Source organism: Hemiscyllium ocellatum, chromosome 18 (assembly GCF_020745735.1).
Source record: "Hemiscyllium ocellatum isolate sHemOce1 chromosome 18, sHemOce1.pat.X.cur, whole genome shotgun sequence".
Classification (NCBI taxonomy): domain Eukaryota; kingdom Metazoa; phylum Chordata; class Chondrichthyes; order Orectolobiformes; family Hemiscylliidae; genus Hemiscyllium; species Hemiscyllium ocellatum.
This window is the reverse complement of record NC_083418.1, coordinates 54,590,992-54,609,481: the sequence shown is the minus strand read 5'-3', so window position 1 is coordinate 54,609,481 and position 18,490 is coordinate 54,590,992. Positions and strand designations below refer to the sequence as shown.

Below are 18,490 nucleotides of genomic sequence, written 5' to 3'. Positions count from 1 at the left end.
TACTGACCTACCAGCTCTTGGCATAGTTTTAATTGCATACATTTTCTTAACTTCTTCATCAAAATTTCAAACGATTGCTTGCTATTACCTGTTTTCAGGACAAGTAAAAGTGAAAACCTCAAACAAAAATTACAAGCGGGGCTTGGTAGTTCATTCTGTTCCATTGAACCTCTGGAATAAAACTCCCAATCATGGTCGATCGGATCCAGTTACCAAGGCTGTTGATGTTTCTCTTTTTAACCCAAAGCTTTGGAGAAGCCCAACGGATGACTCAAGATGCTTTACTCATGCAATATATTGAGAGACGAATCATGTTGCTGGAGGTAAGTGATATAGTCAACACCATGTCTGTCTCATTTACCCTCAAAATTAGACCAAAAGAAAAGCTATCTAATTGCGAACATCAACAGCTTGCATCTATATTGTATTGTGCCTGAAACATTTCTTTATGAGTTATTTAGTTGTGATATTCAATACTGTTTGAGCGATGACATTGATTATAGTCTACTAAGCAGGACAATAGCCTTTTTTAAAAAATACAAGTTAAATTGATAGAACAAGTAGGGTGAATTTGACATTCCAGTAGTCAGAGTGACAACAACCAGACAGCAAAGATTTCAGGTGATTGGAAAAATCACTGCAGCCTGGAAAATGAGAAATAACTTTATTCAGTACAATGCTATGCCCTGAATTCCTGAAAGGGTGGTAGAAGCAGATTGAATAATAATTTTGAAAGTTTTTTTTAAAGTCTGTAGAGAAAGAATTGGAGATCTGAGATTAATTGTATAACTCTAACCTGCACAGGAACAATGGACTGAATGGTCATCTGCTATGAAACTTTAATTCAGTCTTTCTATTCCTCCACATTTGATCTTTTACTATTCATTGTGTGTTTCTTCATTATGTTTGTCCTCTCCAAATGCAACACTTCTCACTACTCTGGACTGTGTTCCATTTGCCACTTCTCTGCCCACTTGACCAGTCCACCACAAGACCACATTGTATCATTTGAGGACTTCTCAACCACACCTTATAATTGAGTATATGAATGGTCTCAGGTTGCAGTAATTAGAAACATAGGAAGATTTATGGCACAGAAAGAGTCCATTCGGTCCATCATATCCATGCTGGTTGATAGAGTTATCCAGCTTAACCCTAATTTCCAGCTCCTTGCCAGAAGCTCTATACGTCATGACATTGCAACTGCAAGTCTACACGTGATTAGGGCTTCCAATAGACAGTGAGATCCAGAGCCCTACCTCTAAGTGGTTAAAAAAACTGTTCTAAGAAGGCCACCTCCTTCTTAGGGCAACAGTAGATAAGCAATAACTGCAACATTCTGAGAATGGACAATGATTAGAAAATAAATTTATCCTCAGTAGACATTCAGCACAACAAATCCAGGTTGGGTGATTGTTCTTCATGTGAATTTCCTCCAACTCTGGATGGGTGATAAATCTTGCTGCCTCATGTGGGACTCTGTGCAATAGAAGGAGTGATGTGGTTTCTCTGTTAGCGAAAATAAATGTTTTCACCAGAGCCTTTGTTCATTCTTCTTCTTTAATCAGCTTTTGGCTAGACTGATGATGCAAATATCATTTCCAACTTTATTGCTGGCACAGGAACAATGGACTGAATGGTCTTCTGCTATGAAAATTTAATTCAGTCTTTCTATTCCTCCACATTTGATCTTTCACTATTCATTGTGTGTTTCTTCATTATGTTTGTCCTCTCCAAATGCAACACTTCTCACTATTCTGGACTGTGTTCCATTTGCCACTCCTCTGCCCACTTGACCAGTCCACCACAAGACCACAAAAACAAGCCAAAATAATGCAATTCCCAAAAGTGGATTTAGCACCATTATCAGGGACCATTGTGAATAGACCCACAATGAAAACTTTCTGCCACACCCAAAGAAATGAGTTTAGATAGAAAAAGAGTCAAAACTACAGGGAATGCAGTAACACACGGTCACAGCAATTAAAAAATGTTGCACTCTTGCAAATTCTGCAAAAAACTAAATGTTTCCAGTTATTTATTCAAGCAATATTCAACTGTCCAAACACACTCACCCGTAAGCTTTATTTATTAAGTAGTTTTTTATTGTTGTATCAAATTTGGAACAGTAAAGCAATTAGAAAATACTTTAGCAAACTATTGTTAAGCATTACCAAGTTTTGAAGTTTTGAACATTGCATAATGATTTTTTCTTAATATCCAGCCCTTGGCCTTTCAAAGTGTTTAGCTGAGCAAGAGTCAAATGATGAGAACAGGCTTCATAGATTATGCCTAAATTCCCTTGGGTATGGAAGATTTGAGAGAGATTTAATTGGGGGTTAATGATACGAAAGATAGTTTTTTTAATTCAGAGGGTTGTGCACTTTGGGAATTCTCTACCATAGAAGGCTGTGGAAACTCAATGTCTGAATATGCTCAAGGAAGAGATTGATAGATTTCTGATCACCAGTGTTGTGTAGGGTAATGGGGATGGGGTGGATAAAAGGCATTGAAGACTTATCAGCCATGATTGTATTGAATGGTCAGGCAAGCTGGCAGGCTAAATGACCATCTCCTGTTCTGAAGTTCCTAAACAATTTCCTTGAAGGGGGCAGCTCAGAACATCAGGAGGGGGCGGCACGGCAGCTAAGTGGTTAGCATGGCTGCCTCACAATGCCAGGGTTCCGGGTTCAGTTCCAGCCTTGGACAACTGTCTGTGTGGAACTTGTGTATTCTCCCCATGTCAGCTTAGGTTTCCTCTGGATGCTCCGGTTTCCTCCCACAATCCAAAGATGTGCAAGTTAGATGAATTGACCATGCCAAATTGCCCATAGTGTTCAGGGCTGTGTAGGTCAGGAGTAAATGTAGAGTAATAGGGTAGGGCAATGGGTCTGGATGACTTGCTCTTTGGAGGGTTGGTGTGGACTTGTTGGACCAAAGGGCCTGTTTCCACACTGTAGGCATTCTGTAGTAATGAGACCAAACTTCAAAGTACAAATTAATTTATTCAGGGCTGATGCAAGGAGGCATTTCTTTGCACAAAGAGTCATGAATTTTGAAATTTTACTTCCCCTAGAAATGTATTGAGGGTGGATGGAGGAGGGTTGACAATCAATTGTGAAATTGATGCATTTTCATGAGTCAAGGTTCTTAAGGGTTACAGAACAAAGGAGGGTCGGTGGAGTTAAGATACAAATTGGCTGTAGTCTAATTGAATAGTGGAACTGGCTCAAGGGGGATGAATGACCTACTCCTGTTCCCATTTTGTATAAAAGTTCCAGATGTACAGACATCTGCTAAAAATAGCATGGGTAGAATACAAATAACAAATGTATGTGCATGCAGTTATATAATTGTTAACATTATGATTGTAAGCAAAGCTTACATCAATAGTGTCTCTTCACAATACACAGAGATACAGAGTCCTACAGCACATATTCTGCTGTCACGTCTGTCTTTGAAAGAGCAGTCAAATTAGTTTCACTCCCCACTCTTTCAGCTCTGTAATTTCCTCTCATTTAACCAATTAAACAATTACTTAAATGAGTTGCTGTTGAAGTTGTTATTGAAGCTGCTTCCTCTGAATTTTCAGTCAGTGCATTCAAAGCAACCAGCTGTATAAGAAAATTCTTCTAATGTGGTTCACTTGCCAATTCATTTAAATCCACAGTCTCTTTACTGACCCTCCAACCACTGGGAGCGTTTTCAAACCACATATTACTTATTTTGTTTCAGGTAATGTTTTAATTAATGGCATGTTTCCTTTAATAGTAATATTGAATTCACACACAAAATGTCATTTGTATGTTAACAATGTCATCAAACCATTTAGAAGGAAATCAACTACTTAATGTTAAGATTATATCTTCACGAATTCATCTTAATAACAGGACCGGCTAGAGAAATGTAACCAAGACATGAACAAATATGTCAGGGAGTTTAGAGACTTCCGGAAAGAAATCACAGTCCGTCTGGATAGGTTGAATATTTATAAAACTGAGTTCAAGAATGAGATGGAGGTTGTTGGATCCAGAATTGACAGGATTGAAAAAGATATTGATTATTTGGAGACACTGCAGCCAACTCAGCCATGTGTGGAGGTCGATGAAAAGTTAATTGAAGAGCAGATGCAGCAAGCAGAGGAGAAGAGAAAAGCCAAGCTTCGGATGGCTGCAGGTGAGTGTTCTTCATTTACTTCTACCATGGCAATAATCTCGTGCTTTAAGTTAATCCTGCTCTCTGCAATGTGAGATATCAGCCTGTTCTATCTCAGGCTGTGTGTATCTGCATGTATATTGCCCTTGAGGTTGTTAGCTTCTTATTGCTAAGTAAGGCTCTTCATCACTTTATATCACATCACTAGATTATCAATATAGTTTTCCTTTTTGTTCACATGCTCATTTTAGACTAGAATCTTCTCTCTTCCTGATATCAGAATCATGTAAGCAGTTGCAGCATCATGACTAACATGAATCTCAATATAACACATCCCTCAAAGTTTTCTTTCCACTTTGTTCACAATATTTTAGTAATTTGCTTTTGAAAAAAAACAATTTATTGAAGCCTTCATTTAGCATTCATCAGGACAATTCACAAGAATACCATTTCAAAGAGAAAATGAATATTTATACCACCCAGTTTACACATTCTCCCCGTGTCTGCGTGGGTTTCCTCTGGACACTCTGGTTTCCTCCACCAGTCCAAAGATGTACAGGTTAGGTGAATTGGCCATGCTAAATTGTTCATAGTGTTCAGAGATGTCAGGGAAAATGTAGAGTAATAGGATAGGGGAATGGGTCTGGGTGGGATACTTTTTGGAGGGTCAATGTAGACTTGTTGGACCAAATGGCTGGCTTCCACATTGTAGGGCTTCTCTGATTCTATTAATTCACAAATTAATGATTAGTGGCATTTAACTGTCAGACTTCATTTAAACTTTAAACTGGGCAAGTTCCAATTAGTCAGGGCATTGTTCTAGGAACTTAACCAGCAAAAGACTTACCTATTTTGTAGAGCTGAGTGCACTGTTTCTACATGTTCCCTTATGCAGTCTATATCTTAATACATGTATAATCTAATATAGACAAATGCACCACACTGCGAGCCTGACTGACATCAATGCTTCAAGTAATGTATTGACTATATTCTGCTAGCCATGTGTTAACAAAGCTTGCAATACAGTATCCAATATTAGATATGTCTCTGTAATCGGACAGCATTTGCTAGATAATCCTGAGTGTACAAAAGTTTTCTCTCACCACCATTTCAGAATTGTGCATTCTTCATGACAATGCCTTTACTAATCAGATAAAAATCACACAATACCAGATTATAGTCCAACAGGCATTGGACTGGTGTTGTGTGATTTTTAACTTTGTACACCCCAGTCCAACACTGGCACCTCCAAAACTTTACTAATCAGAATCCACTTGCTAACTATTCAACACTTTCCTCTCATGTACATTATGTTAAATTGGAAACTTTGCTAATTGTTGAGAAGAATGCAAGACAAAACACTTCAACAAAATGTATCTTTATTTCACCAGTATCTGTGTTCTACATAATCCAATTAACTATTAGTTACTTTCATTTACTTATATAGTCTTCTTAATAATTGACACCATTATTACCATCATTTCTATCATTATCATTTATTATGGTTTTCTCCCTCATAACTCCCACCCCATCAAAGTCTGAATCACAAACATTGAGACAATCTGAAACTTTGATTGGACAAGCCAGTTTGATTCACTTGAGTTTACGCCAAGGTAATGGTGTTGCACAACTTGACGTATTATAGGTATAGCTACTTCACATCCTATGATAATCATGCTTGGTCTCATTTCTTGGCTCAAGTTAGATTAATTTTGACCTTTTACTGCTGAAAGTCCCTTTAGGCATTCTGACAATATTAATTCTTAGTTGAGCTGGTTCTCTGATACTGTAACTTCTGACTTCCTGTCCCTTAAACAAACTTTCTGGTCCAACTTTCAAGTTGACAGCTTTTGTCCTGTGTCTAGAGTTACATCACTTCTGATGATTTTCACAATGGTCTTTCTCTAGCTGCTTTACCTTCTGGTGCTCTTGTGAGATTATATTTGGCCGAAGGATACATTCTAAAATTGACATGTCTGCTTTTAGCATTCTCCCCATTAACAATTCCACTGGTGAATACAGAATCATGTTGTTCACTGAGTAGAGTGATTCCTGGTCTGGATTCTTCTTGCCATCAATGATTTCAAAGTCTTGACTGCAGTTTCTGCCTCATATCTGACTAAGGGTGAAGTAGAGAACTATTCATTTCGTTGATACCTGCTGCCAAAGTGGCCTTCATAAAACATTCGTTGCTGAGCCGAAGATTATTGTCCAATTATAATTCTTTCAGGAAACATTGTGAACAAACATCCTTTTCAATGTTCGGATCACTGAGTCTGCTGTGATTGAATGACATCTTACCATTTATCTATCTTAAGTAATAGTTGACTGTACCAAATATTTCTTCCCTCCAAAATCAAAAAAATCTGTTGCTAATATTTCCCCTGGCTTTGTTAAAATGTTGATAAAATAATTGGCTGGCTAGGCTCTTGACTGTGCATGACACAAGTTTGATACATCACAGTATAACCCGATGTCTTTCGAAATGCCTGATCACCACACTAATTGTTCCGATCTTGCTCTGTGTCTTTTGATACCAAGATATCCCTCATGGAGTTTCTGTAGGATTTCTCTTCGCATTTTTGGTGTGACTATTCTATAGTCATATGCCAATGTATCTCACACTATTCTGAAACATTGTTTCTGCCTGTTTTAGCCCTTGGTCTGGTGGATTATATTTTGACTACCATTTTGAGCTGCACAAATTTGACAGAGGTTTCTGGTAGAGTATTGGTTATGCCGATAGAATAATCTACTTCTTTTCAAGAATAAAATATTTCTGCTTAATCCACCATTGTTTCCAAAATTGTATCTGCCTTTACTTGCATCTTGTCTGGAAGATAGATGATACAATAGTCATATCTTATCAGCCAAATCCTGATGCGTAACAACATTTTTTGAGATTTCTTCTGGTCTCAATGTTACCAGAGGCTTGGGATCTGTCTTGACTGGAAATTTCAGTGTCAAGAGGAGATTTGTGAGCCTCTCTCATCCTCATTCAATTGCAAATGAATCCTTCTCTGTTCAGCCTCTATCAAAGCTCTCAATATAAAACATACCTGCTTTTGTGTTGTATAAATTTGCACCTGAATGATGACTGCTACTAGTCCATCGGGCAAAGTATCTGTGGCTACTATAGTGAATTTGAATGGATGTAATGTGTTAAAACATCAGTAGAAGGTAGCTTCTAATTAATCTTATCAAATGGTGCATGCTATTCTTGAGTAAAAAATGAGGTCTGCAGATGCTGGAGATCACAGCTGCAAATGTGTTGCTGGTCAAAGCACAGCAGGCCAGGCAGCATCTCAGGAATAGAGAATTCGACATTTCGAGCATAAGCCCTTCATGATGAAGGGCTTATGCTCGAAACGTCGAATTCTCTATTCCTGAGATGCTGCCTGGCCTGCTGTGCTTTGACCAGCAACACATTTGCAGCTGCTGGTTAAAACACAGCAGGTCAGGCAGCATCTAAGGAACAGGAAATTCGACATTTCGGGTCAGAGCCCTTCATCAGGGCTCTGGCCCGAAACGTCGAATTTCCTGTTCCTTGGATGCTGTCTGACCTGCTGTGCTTTAACCAGCAGCACATTTTCAGCCCATGCTATTCTTGAGTCTGATACCATTTTTGGTAGTTTTCAAAAATTTTCTTATGAGTTAAGTAAGACTGGGTAGTTAATCAGAGATTAACTTTCTGAAATGATTTACCACACCTAAGAAACACAGTACATCATTTACATACTTAAATGTGGAAATTCACTAATAGTTCTTTTCTTCCTTGGATCCATTACAAAGAATGTTTGTTCCTGAAGAGAGTTTCTTAGAAAAGTAATTGTGAATCTGAGAATTAGTATTTCCCGTTCACTGTTAAAGGCACTACAGAACATTGTGTTTATATGTCTGGTCTGGTCATGTTTGTTTTGTGTTTTACCATGAAATAAGATATAATTTATCTAGCAAATGGATCACTGTTTTCTGTTTGGGATTCTAACCATTGCCCTCTGGAAAATCTCTGGTGCAGAGGAGATCCCAAACAATAGACTATTGAAACAATATCACCTGGAAAGTGTATTAATGTAGTCCTAAATCTTGACTTTTCATCTAAGGTTATCTGTCATAACTAATTGTTGCCACCCAGTTTCGTTATACATTTGTTTGTTGTCAATTTTCTTAACTTACCAGCAACAGACGAAAGAGCAAGGATTTCTTTCTTAAATCCTGTGTTTAACATTGTGAAATTCACACAAATTTTAGATTCCCTCCCTTTCAGATGAGTTGCTGGCCCTGTGCACCATCATGTCAGGTCTGTCACTGGTGATATGATCTTGCTTTCAATCATGCCGTCCGACTGGATTTTTTCACTTCTCATCAAAGCATGAGGAATTTCCCTGGGAATGTACAACCAAACGTGTTTAACATTGTCTGGCAGAGTAATGCAGCATTCTTGCTTCAATTTGCCTCCGCCTTTGAAAGACTGGAAATTCTTGCCAAACTCTCTCCTGTCTTCACTCTAAATTATTGTATCCATTCTCCTGAAGAGGCCTAGACAAATAAATATTTCTACTGAGCAATTATGTATTCTGATTCCCTGGTATATAATGTTCTGATTGTGTTGTTTTTTTTGCTCTCTGACTAATCTTCATAGCGATTTACCCACACACCTGAAGTTGTGCATCCTGAACTTTGAACTTTTACATTTCTCCAATTGCAGACTTTGAGCATGGCAAGCTATCTGCCAGAACAGAGACAAATTCTCCTTTTGTTGAGTTTAAAAGCTGTTTCAAACTCTTCTGTATTCAGTGTGATGTTTTAGGTTAGAGTACCTACAGTGTGGAAACAGGCTCTTTGGAACAAGTCCACACTGACCGTCTGAAGAGTTTCCATACGGACCCATTTCCCTTTGACTAATGCACCTAACACTTTGGGCAATTTAGCAAGGAGTGGTAGGAAATCAGAGCATCCGAAAGAAACCCACACAGACAAGGGGAGGATGTGCAAACTCCACACAGACAGTCGCCTGAGGCTGAAATCGAACCTGGGTCCCTGGTGCTGTGAAACAGCAGTGCTAACCACTAAGCCACCATGCCACCCCTTGAGCCACTGTGCCACCCCTAAACGTTTTTGACCATCTTTGTCCTCTCATTGGGATGTTGCCTTCACTCTTTGTTCTGTATTCCTAACTTTGATTTTTTTTTGTTGTATGATTTCCATTTTTCCAGATGCTTTTTTTTTAGGGACTTTTCTTTCTTTCTTGAAGTGTGGAAGATGCTATTAAGTTATAATATTTTCAATGTGTCATGACTTCTCACATTCAACTTCCAATTGAACATTTCAGCACTCGTGATTCTGTTCGGAGACATCTTCAATAACCAAATGTGATTGATGTTGATTATTGCTCTTTTGGCATTTTGGTACACTTTCAGGCTGTTGACATTGCCATCTTAGACTCATTCATCAGACTGCACCAGAAGAACCCTCAATGTTTTCTCACAGCACCCGATTGATTGGGACCATGAATACACCTTGAGCAGGGAAATGGATTGCATGTTCCAGTGTTAAATTCTCACTGGATTAAAAGGAATCTGATACTTTCTCATTCATCCCATCAACAACTATACAGTTCAACTAATTCATCCTGCAAAGCTCTGTATGCTGCTGGATTACATAAATCTGTTAAAACAAAAAGACTTCAATGGTTTCCCAAATCCTGAGATCACTAATTGAATCTGTTCAGTTTTATCATCAAATTTCTTTGGGGCTAAGGTACATATCAAATGCTGTAGTGAAAATTTCATACTCTGCAATACTTTGTACCATGCTCTGTCTTACAAGAACATCATTAGATATTAAACCTATAACATATATAAATATGTTGACTTGAATAATTTACTACTTCGTATATCAGCCCAAAACCATTCTATATTGTTTAAACTGCAACTTCCAAATCTTTCTGACATTGTGTGCAGTCCACATTATCAAATGATTGGAGTAATGGTAATGTCTCTGTCAGAGCTATCATTCTCTATGGATTCTTGTCGATGACCACCCTGGGTGAGTACATGGCTTTTTCTATTTTACTGTCAGAGTTCCAGTCCTGTGTTTTCACTCAGTGAAAGAGTTGTACAAGCTCATAGCTAGACCTCAAGGTTTTCCAAGGTTCTTTTATCTACCTTTAGAAGCTTCTCCTTTTTTACCTTATTTTTCTCAAGTCTTCGTGTCTTGGCCTGTCTGCAGAGTGTTCCTGCTTTTTATTCAGCTTCAAAATTTTCCAAGGTCCTGTCCTATCTTCAAATTCTTCCTTTTTAGTGACAACATTTGGACTCTCTTAAGTTCAGATCTTGGCTCTGGAAGTTTATTTTCCCTTTACTGCTAGCAAGCTTTAAATTATTGGTTTAAAGTATACTACAAATGGACATTGAACCGGCAGTTTGTACTATCTCAGGCCGTGGGTGTCTACACATACACTGTCCCTGAGGCTGTTTTCTCCTTATCACTAAGTAAGGCTCTTCCACTCCATATGTCCTGTAAACCTCCTTTATTAAAATATGTATGCATTAAGATCTCCAAGACAGTTCTTTATTGATCAGCGCATTGAGTACAGGAGCTGAGAGGCCATGTGGCAGCTGTACAGGACACTGGTTAGGCTTTTGGAATACTGCGTGCAATTCTGCTATAGGAAGGATGTTGTGAAACTGAAAGGGTTCAGGAAAGATTTAGAAGGACATTGCCAAGGTTGAAGGGTTTAAGCTGTAGGGAGAGGCTGAATAGGCTAAGGCTAATTTCCCTGGAGCACTGGAGGCTGAAGACTGACCTTATACAGGTTTTTTAAATCATCAGGGGCATGGATAGGGTAAATAGACAAGATCTTTTCTCTTGGATGGTGGAGTCCAAAATTAGAGTGCACAGGTTTAAGGTGAGAGGGTAAAGATTAAAAGGGACCTGAGGGATGGTGCGTATATGGAATGAGCTACCAGAGGAAGTGGTGGAGGCTGGTACAATTACAACATTTAAAAGGCATCTGGATGGGTATATGAATAGGAAGGGATAGAGGAATATGAACCAAATGCTGGCAAATGGGACTAGATTAGATTAGGATAGCTGATCGGCATGGACGATTTCGACTGAAGGATCTGTTTCCATGCTGTACATCTCTATGGCTCTATGACTCCACACATTTTAGATTAGCGTTTTCCCTCTTACTGATATCAGAATCATGCAAGATGTTATAACATGATTTGTGTATGTCTCAGTATTTAAGGAGGGTATTCCAGAGTTTTGGGTCTGGCAGGTGAACAAATCAACACTTATTAGTAGTGTGATTAAAATTGGTGAATCTCAAGAGACCAAAATTAGAGGAGTGCACATTTGTCAGAGGGTTGTCAAGCTGGAGAAGGTTACAGAGATTGGCAGACCACAGAGAGTAGACTATGGAAAGTCAGTCAGGATTGTTCTAAAAAAATAAACAAATTCTCAAGGCAAAATGCATTGTTTCATTGTCTTTTTCTAGTGTGAAAACCAATGTTGTCGAGGAGAAAATGGAGCTATCAGACTAGACGAGATTGAGGTTCACAAAGAGGAGGTGTTAACAATTCTGGAAAGTGTAAAAATAGATAAGCCCCCTGGGCCGGATGGGATTTATCCTAGGATTCTCTGGGAAGCCAGTGAGGAGATTGCCGAGCCTTTGGCTTTGATCTTTATGACAGCATTGTCTATAGGATTGGTACCATAAGACTGGAGGATAGCAAATATTGTTCCCTTGTTCAAGAAGGGGAGTAGAGACAACCCTCATAATTATAGACCAGTGAGCCTTACTTCAGTTGTGGGTAAAGTGTTGAAAACTGTTATAAGAGAGAGGATTTATAATCACCTAGAAAGGAATAAGTTGATTAGAAGTAGTCAACACAGTTTTGTGAAAGGTAGGTCTTGCCTCACAAACCTTATTGAGTCCTTTGAAAAGGCGACCGAACAGGTGGATGAGGGTAAAGTGGTTAATGTGGTGTATATGGATTCCCTTAAGACATTTGATAAGGTTCCCCATGGTAGGCTATTGCACAAAATACGGAGGCATGGGATTTAGAGTTATTTAGCCATTTGGATCAGAAATTGGCTAGTTTTGTCATTTTTATAAACAACCTGGATGAGAATGTAGAAGGATGGGTTAGTAAATATGCGGATGACACTAAGGGTGGTAGATTTATGGATAGTGCAGTAGGATGTTTTAGATTGCAGAGGGACATAAAATAAGTTACAGAGCTGGGCTGAGAGGAGACAAATGGAGTTTAATGCAGAAAAATGTGAGGTGATTCACTTTGGAAGGAGTAGCAGGAATGTCGAGTACTGCACTAATGGTAAAATTCTTGGTAATGTAGATGAGCAGAGAAATCTTAGTGTCCATGTGCATAAGTCCCTGAAAGCTGCCACCCAGGTTGATAGGTTTGTTAAGAAGGCATACGGTGTGTTAGCTTTTATTGGTAGAGGGATCAAGATTCAGAACCATGAGATCATGCTGCAGCTGTACAAAACTCTAGTGTTGCCGCACTTAGAATGTTGCGTATAGTTCTGGTTACCTCATTATTGGAAGGATGTGAAAGCCTTGGAAAGGGTTCAGAGGAGATTTACTAGGATGTTGCTTGATATGGAAGGAAGGCCTTACAAGGAAAGGCCGAGGGACATGAGGCTGTTTTCGTTGGAGAGAAAAAGGTTGAGAGGTGACTTACTTGAGACATATAAATAATCAGATAGTTAGATAGGGTGGACAGTGAGAGCTTTTTTCCTCGAATGGTGATGGCTAGCATGAAGGAACATAGCTTTAAATTGAGGAGCGATAGATACAGGACAGATGTCAGAGGCAGTTTCTTTACTCGGAGAGTAGTAGGAATATGGAATGCACTGCCTGCAATAGTAATAGATTTTGTCCAGAATCTGGTTTCCAGCATCTGCAGTCATTGTTTTTACCCCATAGTAGTAGACTTGCCAACTTTAAGGGCATTTGAATGGTCATTGGATAAATGTATGGATGAAAATGGAGTAGTGTAGGTTAGATGGGCTTCACATTGTTGCACTGACCTGTGAAACCATCGAGGGCAGAAGGGTCTGTACTGCGCTGTAATGTTCAATGTTCTATGCTCTAAAGGGCAGGGATGAGTCCAGTATGATGGGAATGGAAGGTTTGAGTTATAGGGATAGGCTGGAACCAATTTCACTGAAACATAGGAGGTTGAGGGGTGACCTTATTGAGGTTTACAAAATCGTGAGGGGGATAGATAAGGTGAGTGTAGGTGTCTTTTCCCTAGAGTGAGGGATTTTAAAAATTACTGGGCATATTTTTTAAGGTGAGAGGAGAAAGATTTTTTTAAAAAAGACATGCGGAGCAACTTTTTTACACAGCACGTGGTGGATGTGGGTACAACTACAATGTTTAAAAATTTTTGGATAAGTACTAGCATAAAAAATGTTTGGAGGGATATGGGCCAAAGGCAGACAAATGGGACTAGTTTTTCCCAGGATTCTGGTCAGTATGGACTGATTGGACCGACTGACTCTATAAAGATGCCAATATTATGCCGGTGGAATTGGCATTGTTGGAGATGGTAGATGTAAGAGACCATATGCTCACACCAGGGTCAAATGATATAAGATTGCCATGTCTGGTTCAGCCTGGAGAGGAATTGAATCCGGAGATAGGGATCAGATTTTCTAATAGGAGTGGAAAGCAATGTCTTCACTTTTCTTGGTACTTTATTGGAAGACATTTCTGCTTATCCATTTGTTGGACAATAGGATGATAATTTAGTAACAGTGGAGGTCTCAAGAATGATGGTGGTGATATGTCATTAGTGTGCTTCTGGAAGCTGACACTGTTTGCAGTTGTGGCCGAGGGACAATAAGTCAATAAGAAAATAGGATGAAGAGTGAGGGTTAACTCACTATTCATTGAGAGTTCTGCTTTAAACCAAGATCTACCATATATATACTGTTTGAGATGTAGTTATTTAGGTACTAGTGAATTTAAACACTAACAATGTATGAGGACTTTATAGTGTGTGTTAAGTTTAAGGGGCTGATGATTGGAGATTACCACTGGTCAAAATTGACCTATTTGCCAAATACTCCAAATTTTTCCAGCAGCATACACTGCAATGGGTTGTATTAAATGCATCCCTCTGCCATTTTAGCAGTGATGTTAATCTGTTTGTTCAAGACGGGTTAACTTTTCTAATCACTCATACCTGACATCAATAATATTGTTTTCCAAATATGTTCCATCTTCTCCATTCTACCTTATATTTTCCTAACAAATCAAACCCTCATCTTCTCTGTTATCCCCCCACACACCACATGTACTGCAAGCTCAGACAGGTTAAGCAAAAGAACTAGATGGGAAATGAGAATTCTGGATGATTAATGTTTGGAACATAATGGTTGAAAGGGTAGTAAAAGAAAATTTCAAAGGAACTTTCAAAACTGATCATTTACTTTGGGAAAAGTTAGTTGCACAGCCATGGGGGAAAAGCTCACATGTAGGATTGAATTGGCTTGCTCTTTGACAGAGCTAGCAAATGACAGAATAGCCTGTTAATTTGGTGCAAGACTCTATGATTGACAGATCTAATTTGGAGCTTTCTCCCTTTGTGTTGCTCTTCTGCAGGGCATTAAGAAGTGCAAAACAGCTGTTAACAAATTGATGGGAGTAGGTGGTATATTGCACACACTCTGGTTTAATCCATCTGTATGTTGGAAAACAGTCAAAACTGTACATAAATCTTCCCAAAATCTCCAGAAAGCAGAGGTAAGATCCTTGTCACACAGATACAGTATCTGATTATGGTTTGATTAGATTACTTAGTGTGGAAACAGGCCCTTCGGCCCAACGAGTCCCACCAACCCTCCGAAGAGCAACCCACCCAGACCCATTCCCCTACATTTACCCCTTCACTTAACACTACAGGCAACTTAGCATGGCTAATTCGCCTAACCTGCACATTTTTGGACTGTGGGAGGAAACCGGATCACCCGGAGGAAACTGGGTCACACAGACACTGGGAGAATGTGCAAACTCCACACAGACAGTTACCTGAGGTAGGAATTGAACCCAGGTCTCTGGCACTGAGGTAGCAGTGCTAACCACTGTGCCACCATGCCGTCCACATGGTGACAGATTGATAACATTGAAAGCTATGGTTTGACTCTTCTCGTGCCAAGTTATGAAACCAAATTCAATAAAATTGGTAATTTGTGGGTTCTTAAAATAACTAAAGAAAGCTACTATACAAATCTAGCTGGTTTGCCATTCTCTCCAGGCAATGTTTTTGCTCAACATGTCCGGCTGACATGAGATTCCACTCGGTGATCCAAGGAGAAAGAGCTTGCATTTATAGAATCCCAAAACATTTTCCAGACCAATTATGTATTTTTTTGAAGTGTAGTCACTGTAGTAACGTGGGAAATATAGCTGTTAATTCATGCTGAGTAAGATCCAATAAGCTGTAATATGACAATAATAAGATAAATCTGCTTTCATGATGGTTCTTAAGGAATAAATTTTGGTTAATCTTAATCCTCAATTAAACTCATCAACCACTCACATCTGCCAGCTACATTCATCATAAGAAAGATGGTATCAATCAGTCCAGCACCCCTGCACTGGGAGAGTCAGTGTAGATTTGCACTCAAGATTCTGTGAAAAAGACTTGAACCCACAATCTTGTAACTCAGAGATATAAGTGAAACTCTTGATATTAGATTAAGTGACTTAATCAGTAGTTAATTGTCAGGGCTCCTAGTGATAAGGATTAAATTAATATTTTTTACACAATATAACAAACAGGCATGTATCCTACCACTTCCTGGTATACTATCTTGGTGCACTGACATTGTTAGCCACAGCTCAGTGCATTGCACTTTGGCATTTAAAGCTTTTGATTCTCACTCTGGAGATTTGAAAACAAAATGGTTCCTGACAATCCCAGCACAGGGAGTGCTTCATTGTTGTTGGTGCTGTCATTTGGAAGGCACATCAAACTGGGTCCAGCATACTCCTCTCAAGATGATCTAAAGTTCCCGTGACACTTTTTTTTTCAAAGAGTAGTGAAGAGATAAAAGCTGAAAGTGTCAGAAATAATAGCAGCTCAGGCAGCAGCTGTGTAGAGAGAAAAACAGAGTTTATATTACAGGTCAATGAGCTTTCATCAGAACTGAGAAATGTTAGAGATCAACTGGGGACTCAGCGAGTATAGATAAGGAGGGAGGAAAGGAAAGAACACAATGGAAAGTCTTAAGGGAGAAAGGCAAAAGAGATTTAATAAAAATGAATGGTGGCACAAAGCAGACGTTCTCCCTATAGCCTTTGGCAATATTTATAACCAACCAAAGTCATTATATTTATTGGTTATTACCTCATGTCTGTTTCTGGAAGCTTGCTAGGCTGAGTTTGGCTGCTGCATTTCTAGCATTACAACAGTGTTTAAACTTCAAAAGCATTTCATTGTTTGGAAAGTGCTTTGGAGTTTCATAACATTGTGAAATCTGTTATATCTTTCTTTCTTCCATTATTTTCTTCTGATTTTGCTTCAAAATGTAAAGATTCGCCAAAGCATCTTTAACTGGTGACATTATGATGTACTAAATTACCAGGACCACTTCCACATACCTCTGTGAATCCAGATACATTACCAACCCACAGTCTCTTTTTTTTCAAATGTCTTTAGTCAGCAGGCACTGTGCCCACGCAGAGAGAACTAGGCCAGATTGTCTAGCTTCAGCAGAATTAATGAGACATGTCGACATTTACTTCACCAATGCCAGCTTTAAAACTAGACCCCTGTCTTGTTTCCAAGTTTAACTCCCGCAACACTTTGAGTACACATCACAATATTCTGATGTAGCAAGTCTTCAACAAAGTCAAAATGGTGCTGAACAAGTGAGGACTAAAATCAAAGGTGCACTTTCCTCATTTAGATGTGTGACCTCCTGTTAAACAATTAATCAACATTGTCGTCAGAACTGCTGATCTCGTTCTTTTGACTTTGTCATCCTGTTTGCAGTAAAATAACACTTGCATTTAGGTGCTAGTTGTGGATCTGTGAGTAACATTCTAGTCACTGAATCAGAGGGTTAGGGTTCAAGCAGTACGGCACACACAGTTATTTGAGTGCATAGTCTAAGCTGACAATCCGAAGGTAGTACTGAGGAAGTCTTATATTTTTAGATGAGAACAACTACACTCTGTGGGTGTCATTTCTTAATGAAATTTGAACTTGAGCTCTGCCTGCTCTTTTAGGTTGATGTAAAAAATCCTAAGGCAGTTCTGTAAGGTTAACAGCAGGGTGATGTATTTCTCCTGCTGTTCTGAATATTTGGCTACTTGTGTTTCCTAGATGTGTCATTACACTTCAAAAGTACTTTGCTCGCTGCAAATCACCTTAGGACATCGTTGGATCACAAATGGATCTATATAAATGCAAATTGTGCTTCTAACTCCAAATTCACACTGATACTGGACGTTCACAATACTGATCCATCACAGCTCATCACCATTCCTTTGTTACCTCTAGACTTGACAACTACAAAACTCTGCTGCTTCATCTTACACATTCCACCCTCCATAAACTTGGGGTCAACAAAAACTTGGAAGTATGTGTCTGCTTATCTGTCATTTCCAATAACCCCTCATCAAACAAATGCTGCTTTTAAAATTCTTACCTCTTTACAAATGCCTCCACATGCTCCCCGTTTCTGTGATTTCCTCCAGTCCCATAATACTTCAAGATATCAACTCCTGTAATTTTGGCTTCTTCAGCATTCTGTATTTTAAATTTTTTCACCATTGATTACTACACATTGGTGGGCGGCACGGTGGTTAGCACTACTGCCTCACAGTGCCATTGACCTGGGTTCAATTCCCACCTCAGGTGACTGACTGACTGTGTGGAGTTTGCACGTTCTCCCCGTGTCTGCGTGGGTTTCTTCCAGGTGCTCCGGTTTCCTCCCACAGTCCAAAGATGTGCAGGTCAGATTGGCCATGCTAAATTGCCGGTAGTGTTAGGTAAGAGGTAAATGTAGGGTTATGGGTGGGTTGCGCTTCGGCGGGTCGGTGTTGACTTGTTGGGCCAAAGGGCCTGTTTCCACACTGTAAGTAATCTAATCTAATCTAATCTACACATTTAATTGCCTCAGTGCAAAGGTCTAGAATTCCCTCGCTACACATTTCCACCTCCCTACCATAATCTACCCCTTTGAGATACTCCTCATTCCTCCTTTTGAGATAATCCTTAAAATGTACTTCTTTGACAAAACTGTTGCTCACTTGATCTATTTTCATCTGATATATCTCAATAGT

At 39.2% G+C, this 18,490-nt stretch overlaps 1 protein-coding gene across 1 annotated transcript in view; it reads left to right on the top strand.

The window, feature by feature from the left end:
- Positions 1 to 18,490, top strand: part of olfml1 (olfactomedin-like 1) — a 40,363-nt gene that overhangs the window by 55 nt on the left and 21,818 nt on the right. The window contains exons 2-3 of the mRNA XM_060839035.1: positions 99 to 323; positions 3,891 to 4,176. Coding sequence (XP_060695018.1) covers positions 192 to 323; positions 3,891 to 4,176 — 418 coding nt within the window. The 5' untranslated portion in view covers positions 99 to 191. The remainder of the gene's footprint in view (positions 1 to 98; positions 324 to 3,890; positions 4,177 to 18,490) is intronic.